This window comes from Trifolium pratense, linkage group LG5 (assembly GCF_020283565.1).
Source record: "Trifolium pratense cultivar HEN17-A07 linkage group LG5, ARS_RC_1.1, whole genome shotgun sequence".
Taxonomy (NCBI): Eukaryota; Viridiplantae; Streptophyta; class Magnoliopsida; order Fabales; family Fabaceae; genus Trifolium; species Trifolium pratense.
In genome coordinates this window covers 28,327,521-28,333,660 of record NC_060063.1, presented here as the reverse complement: position 1 = coordinate 28,333,660, position 6,140 = coordinate 28,327,521, and the positions used below count along the sequence as shown (strand labels likewise).

The window sequence follows — 6,140 nt, the reverse complement described above, 5'->3', positions numbered from 1 at the left end:
ATTTTCTTGTAGTGAATTATTTGGTTGTTTTTTATTATAATTTATTTGTTTATAAAAAAATTAAGGGTTGAGAAAAAGGCAACCAAGTGACGACACAAATTGCCATAGCTTTGTACACTATATATAAACATAGAAAGCATGAAGTAATAGCCCCCAAGAAAATTGTCATTGTCATATTTATATACATTCAGGAGATCTAGGTATTAAAGAATATGAATAACATTCTTGTCTCCAGTTGGTTTAATCTTCATTCTTCAGTACCTTTATCTTATGTTCAACCTCCAGAAAGTAGACCCGACACAATTTCTGTACTTTTCGGCAAGACGATTCCAGTGGTGGATCTTGGGGGACATGTTTATACTGAAACATTATTGCACATTTTAAAAGCTTCCAAGGAGTACGGATTTAAAACCGAGACCAAAAAAAATATAAAGGTTCATACATCAAAAAAGGAAAGAGCTAGATATATAGGGCAAGGTATGGTGTGAGACGAGATGGATTGGGGTTGGTGTCGATTTGGATTCAGTGCAGTCATGAATATTTAGTGACTGCAGTGCAGTCGGCCGCGTCCAGTCCGTCTGATCAAAATCAGACAGTCCAAAGTTTAAGATTAATAAAAAATGTTTTATTTACTGTTATGGCTTATTAAATAAGCGTTGCGTTAATCTCATTCATTCAAATATTGACAATCCATACATCAAAAAGTTAATTAAAGTATTTGAAACTCCAAAAGCGAAAAACTAATGTAGTTCAAACATAAATATTAGTAGAGTGGCTAAACATATACAAAGCATTACATCAATATAAGTTCACAAAATATCTAAATATTCCCTATAGTATGTGATGTTGCTTGATGATCATTAATTAGTGTTAGCTCTACTCAAAACACCTACCATCTCTTGACTTGCTTATTCAGTAACCTGAAAAAACATAAGTATATATTAGATTCCTTCAAACATAACATAGCGGCATCTCTTTTCGAAGCACATCAAATAAATGATCGAATAATGCTAGTAAGTCACTTTTTTTTAACAACAAAATTATTATAACCACTAACCAAGGCATGTCAGACATGCCAATGGTAGGGAATCAAAGATATACAGGCCTGGAACAATAAGCTCGGCGAGAGCCTAAACCTCCAGCCCACACAAAACAGCAAAAGGGAACTACATCTAACAAACTATTCCGCCTAAACTACATCCAGCAACTACTAGATAAAATTGTACAGTAGCAGGCTCACCGGCATAGAACAAACAAAACCAACAAAACACCGACATAGGAAGAGAAAACAGAGCAGCAACAACAAATAAACCAATACAGGAGAAAAACTAACAAACAACACTGCGGTTAAAGCAAAAAAAAAAAAAACCTGCAGAAAACACTCCAGTGCACTATTATGAATAACACTTCTTTAAGAGGCTAGTAAGTCACTTAATGCATTTAATACTTAATTAAAATTTATCTACTAATCATGTACCAAAAAAAAAATTATCTACTAATCTTACTATCATACACATGTAACACAACTCAATATTTTTCAGTCAACAATAGTCTCAAACAATTTACCTGATTTTCCTTAGAATTATGCATTTGCAATAAGAATGCAACATGCTCCTTTAAGATATCAAATTGTGAAGCCTTGTCCTTAAGTGAATCAATTTCAGCTTGCATTTCCTTCATCTTCTCATTAGCCTCAGAGGAAGTTGTCAATCTTGCAGAGCGAGTAGTAGTGAGTTGAGATGGTGTTACTCCAAGTCCCATACTACGAGCAAATCCGCCATGTTCTTTTCCAAAGACTGTCACAAATGCTTCATTCTCTAAATGAGTCTTTGCAATTTCAGCTTGCAATTGGTCCTGATTATGAAAATGAATTTCATTCAAACTAGCACTTAAGGCACTGAAGAGGCCACACCACACAAAACAACACCATGTGCCCAGTAAAACAACTGAAGCCATATATATAACTTCAAAACTGAAAGTAGCAGCAAATATAACAAAATTGAACTCAATATAATTGCAGTAGCAGCAAATATAATTGCAGTATTGGCATATATAACAAAACTGAATTCAATCATCACTAAAAGTAATTAATAATTAATCATCACTCAATATAATTGTAGCAGCAACAGATAGAACAAAATTGAACTCAATCATCACTAAATCAATCCTATAACTTTACCATATTCCATTCACGAATCCTAAGCTACCTTCAATATTAAAATTGTATTCAAGTGAGATATGAGATAAGAAAGTTTCAATATTGCACTTACATTTTTTTTCTTAGCCTCGTCATTGACAAATGACCCATCAGACTTTTTATGACTAACTCCAAACATTTCTGCCCAACTATATTTTCTACCATCTCTTTTTTCCTACAAGTAAATACATATAATAAGTACTTACGCAATTAAGTGTACAATCAATAATAGATTGAGTGAATCCTACCAACTCATGTTGTGTCCTTGCAATCGATTTAGTTCCTAGTGAATGCTTCATCTTTAGCTTTGCTCAATTTGCTGCATTTTTTCGTGCCATCTCCTGCATTGATAATAAATCACGACGGTGAACACATGATGAAAAACATTTTCATCTAAAAAATGCTAATTGTTTTCATAGTTATGTAAACGCATAAGAATGATTACCAATGTCTTTGGCTTCCGCTTATATTGGACAAAAGTATCCCAATCATCTTGATCAAAAGAACGGGGATAATTGCGAAGACTTTCCTCCAATGTGAAATCCCATTTATAATTTATTTTAAAATAATCGAGATTTGACAGTCCTCCATTTCTTTGCAATACTCTTAAGGATATTATTTGTGGTCTTCATCATTAACAACAAATTTTGGCTTGCAAAATAATCATAACAAAATAGTTAGTCAACAAAACAAACATTAGATTAAAAAAAAAGTATTCAGTTTTTTTAGCAATGATACCTTTATCTTTTGATCATAAAATTCAGTTTTCTTGTTTTTTGAAATGCTTTTTCAATTTTCATATAGAACTAACATTCTGTAAAACTACGTGCTAAGTAAGCCTAGGTGGTAAAAATAACAAACTAAAAACCTAACAACAAATAGATCGATAGGTTATTACTGACCGGTGAGGATTCGCGAAGGGATCGAGAGAGAGAAATTAGTTTGTCCATCTTTTTTTTTATTTTCTTTAGTTTTTATTCGCTGTGCTTCTTCATACGGCAACGCCATCATTTTCACTACACTGAGAAAAATAACTAGGATAAGAAAAAACTATAAAAAAAAAATTAGGATAACATTAATAACAATGTCATGTGTTGGTGCTTCATTGCAATAATGATGAATCAAAACTCCTAAGCAAAGAGCAAAGGGAAGCTCTACCCCAAAAAACCAGCGCCAGAAACCACCCAAAACATGCCCCTATACAACCTCCCTATAACCAACCAAAAGCAGACCAAGAAAACTAAAAAAACCAGGCCTTCTATAACAGAAAATCAGAACCCGGCCTGGAGAAGCTAAAAACGCACAAAAGCTAGTTGTGTTTCAAGTATGTATTAACAGTAGAATAATAAAAATCAAAGTATCTACAACTTAGTTATTATCAAAAAGAAGCAACCCTTTTTTATCAATAACAAGCAACCCTTGTTTTTATGAAACACAGTATATCCATTGAATTTCATAAACATCAAAAAAACATCAGAATAAATCAAAGTCCAAAATTTTCCCTTCTATGAAATGAGTAAAATAACAATCTCACAACAACCAACCAACAAAGATGACATTCAAACATAAATCAATCTCAGGGAAACTACAGTAATAACAATAGAATAAGAACAGTAATAACAAACTTAGAGAAGGATTTATCAGAAATCAAAATGAATCTGAACTTAGGTAACAAAGACACTGATTTAGGAATTAGGGTTGATGAAGAAATTAGGGATTTAGCACTTGTGATAGGAAACGGGAATAAAGAAACGTGGTAGGGTCATGGTCGAAGAAGGAAACGGTGTGGGGGAAACGGCGGTGAAGTGCGATGGCGGTGAAGGAAACAGCGGCGAAGGAGACGGCGTGGTGGAAAGCGTGTTTTGCTCTTTCTTTTTGTTGTGAAATTTTTTTTGTAACAAAGAGAGAGTGTGTAGGTGTTTTTGTTTGAGTGTGTTAATTTGATTTTTTTGGTTTGGAGATAGAGAGAATCCATTTTCACAAAGCACTAAAACTAACTGTATCCCGGTCATAGAACAAAACACTGCAACTGTTGTTATAGAATGATAAACAAACCGCGGCATAAACCGTTGCAACGGTTATGTTCAAATGGTTGCAATGGAAGTGTTGCAAAATGCATATTTTCTTGCGGATAAGCTTATCTTTTACTAGTAAAAGGAAGGTTGAATTGCTCATAGGCCTTCATTGTGATGATGTGGCACCTCTAAAAAAACTCCATATTTTTATTGAAAATTTACCAACTTCTCTTAATTATTAAAAATATCTAAAATAAAATTTATCCTCCACAAATTAAATTTCATGTCTAATGATTAATACATGAATAGAAAAAGAAACCCCCATAATTCCAAAAGACTATATTTTGGCATATATAAAATGATAAAATGATAAATATGGATTAATAGAAAACGTAAATGACTAAATAATTAAGAGTAACCTAAATATCCATATACTTGCCCAAATAAAAAACTTAATTCGTATATATGGATCAATAAAACATTCATACGTAAAAACCAAAAAAATATATCCATATGTCACTAAAATATATACATATAAATTATATGTATATATAATTTTTAGTATTGTTATTAAATATATATAATCTAATTTTCTAAAAAAACCAAGATAAATCATATTAATATATTATTACACATTGCAAGAGGTTAAATCAACAATCAAACGATTAACTTATCAAAAAAAAAAAAAAACAATCAAACGATTAATTACAAGGAATAAAAACAATTATGATTGACCCTTAGGTATTCATATGATGCAACTATAACTGCAAAATTATTATTATTATATTATACAATTAACCCTCATGATTGTTGGAGTTCCTTTCAATAATTATATATAAAAAAAACTGTATGTTTTACCACAATGGTCTTTATAAATATTGATACTCACACATCACTACTTGCCCATGGTCTCATATTTTGTAATCTTATTTTTTTCTTTTTTGTGTTTTCTAACCTTCTTTGTAGTAATTTCATCAAGTCATGTCTACTCTTGAGTAAATCAACTACACTATCTTATTGTTTCAAGGAAAAATGTAATTCTATTTTAATTTCTTTATTACTTTTAGAATAAACTCATTTAAGTCATTAAGAAAAATCGTAAGATTCCATTTAGTTTCTAAGACAAATATTAAAAGTATCTCACTATCTACCTTAAATTTTGTTTGATTGATGAATGAAAAGCGGCGTAGCAATTTAGTCATTACTTTACAATTTATACTTTTTTATTACACCAACATTTTAACTACTAATTTTGATATTCCATTGCTTAAAAAGACACATAAAATTAAAGATGCAAACAAATTAAAGAGAGGATAGTGGCATAAACCTCACTAAGAAAAATAAAATTAAACCAAAATAGAAAAAGAAAAAGAATTAAGCATATGGTGAAAATGATAAACGAAACCACTAGCTAAATAATTCTGACAAATAAAAGGCAAAGAAATCTTAATAAGTAATATAAAATGTTATATTATATTTATCTATTTTATTATTTAAATTACTCTCTAAGCATAATAGTATTTAGGAGATAAGATATTATAGTTATGAGTGAGTACATAGTGAGATAGTCTTAAGAATAAGATGACATGTTGAATGTTAAATTCTTATAATATCATGCAAACTAAAAAAAAAAGAATAGTATTTCTTAATCTTTGTACTATCGAACAGGTGGAGGGTGTTGAAAAAACTGTTATACTAAAAAAATGACCAACCAAAAAAATGTAAAAAAAAATAGACTTAAAAAATTGGGAATAGTAAAGTCTGGATAAAATTCCACCAAGCCAATATGTGAAAAGAAACTTCAAAAGAACGAGAGGAAAGCTTGTAGAAAAGCTACTTGATACCTTGAATTGCATAGAAGGAAATAAACAGTTACACTATTCGATATGTAATTTTCAAAAAACGAGATCACGCGGTAAATAAAAGTA

At 30.8% G+C, this 6,140-nt stretch overlaps 1 protein-coding gene across 2 annotated transcripts; it reads right to left on the bottom strand.

Moving 5' to 3' along the window:
• Window positions 1-642: 642 nt before the first annotated feature.
• Window positions 643-4,324, bottom strand: LOC123883466. 2 transcript variants are annotated; one of them, XM_045932282.1, is made up of 6 exons: window positions 3,100-4,324; window positions 2,643-2,848; window positions 2,446-2,538; window positions 2,271-2,372; window positions 1,567-1,854; window positions 643-920 (listed from the first exon to the last, which is right to left on the bottom strand). In XM_045932282.1, the coding sequence occupies exons 3-6, from the start codon at window positions 2,494-2,496 to the stop codon at window positions 909-911; spliced, it is 453 nt and encodes a 150-aa protein (XP_045788238.1). In that variant the 5' UTR covers window positions 2,497-2,538; window positions 2,643-2,848; window positions 3,100-4,324; the 3' UTR covers window positions 643-908. The 2 variants fall into 2 exon arrangements, with proteins under 2 accessions (XP_045788238.1, XP_045788237.1); XM_045932281.1 differs by having other exon boundaries at window positions 1,567-1,972; window positions 3,100-4,302.
• Between the last annotated feature and the right edge of the window lie 1,816 nt (window positions 4,325-6,140).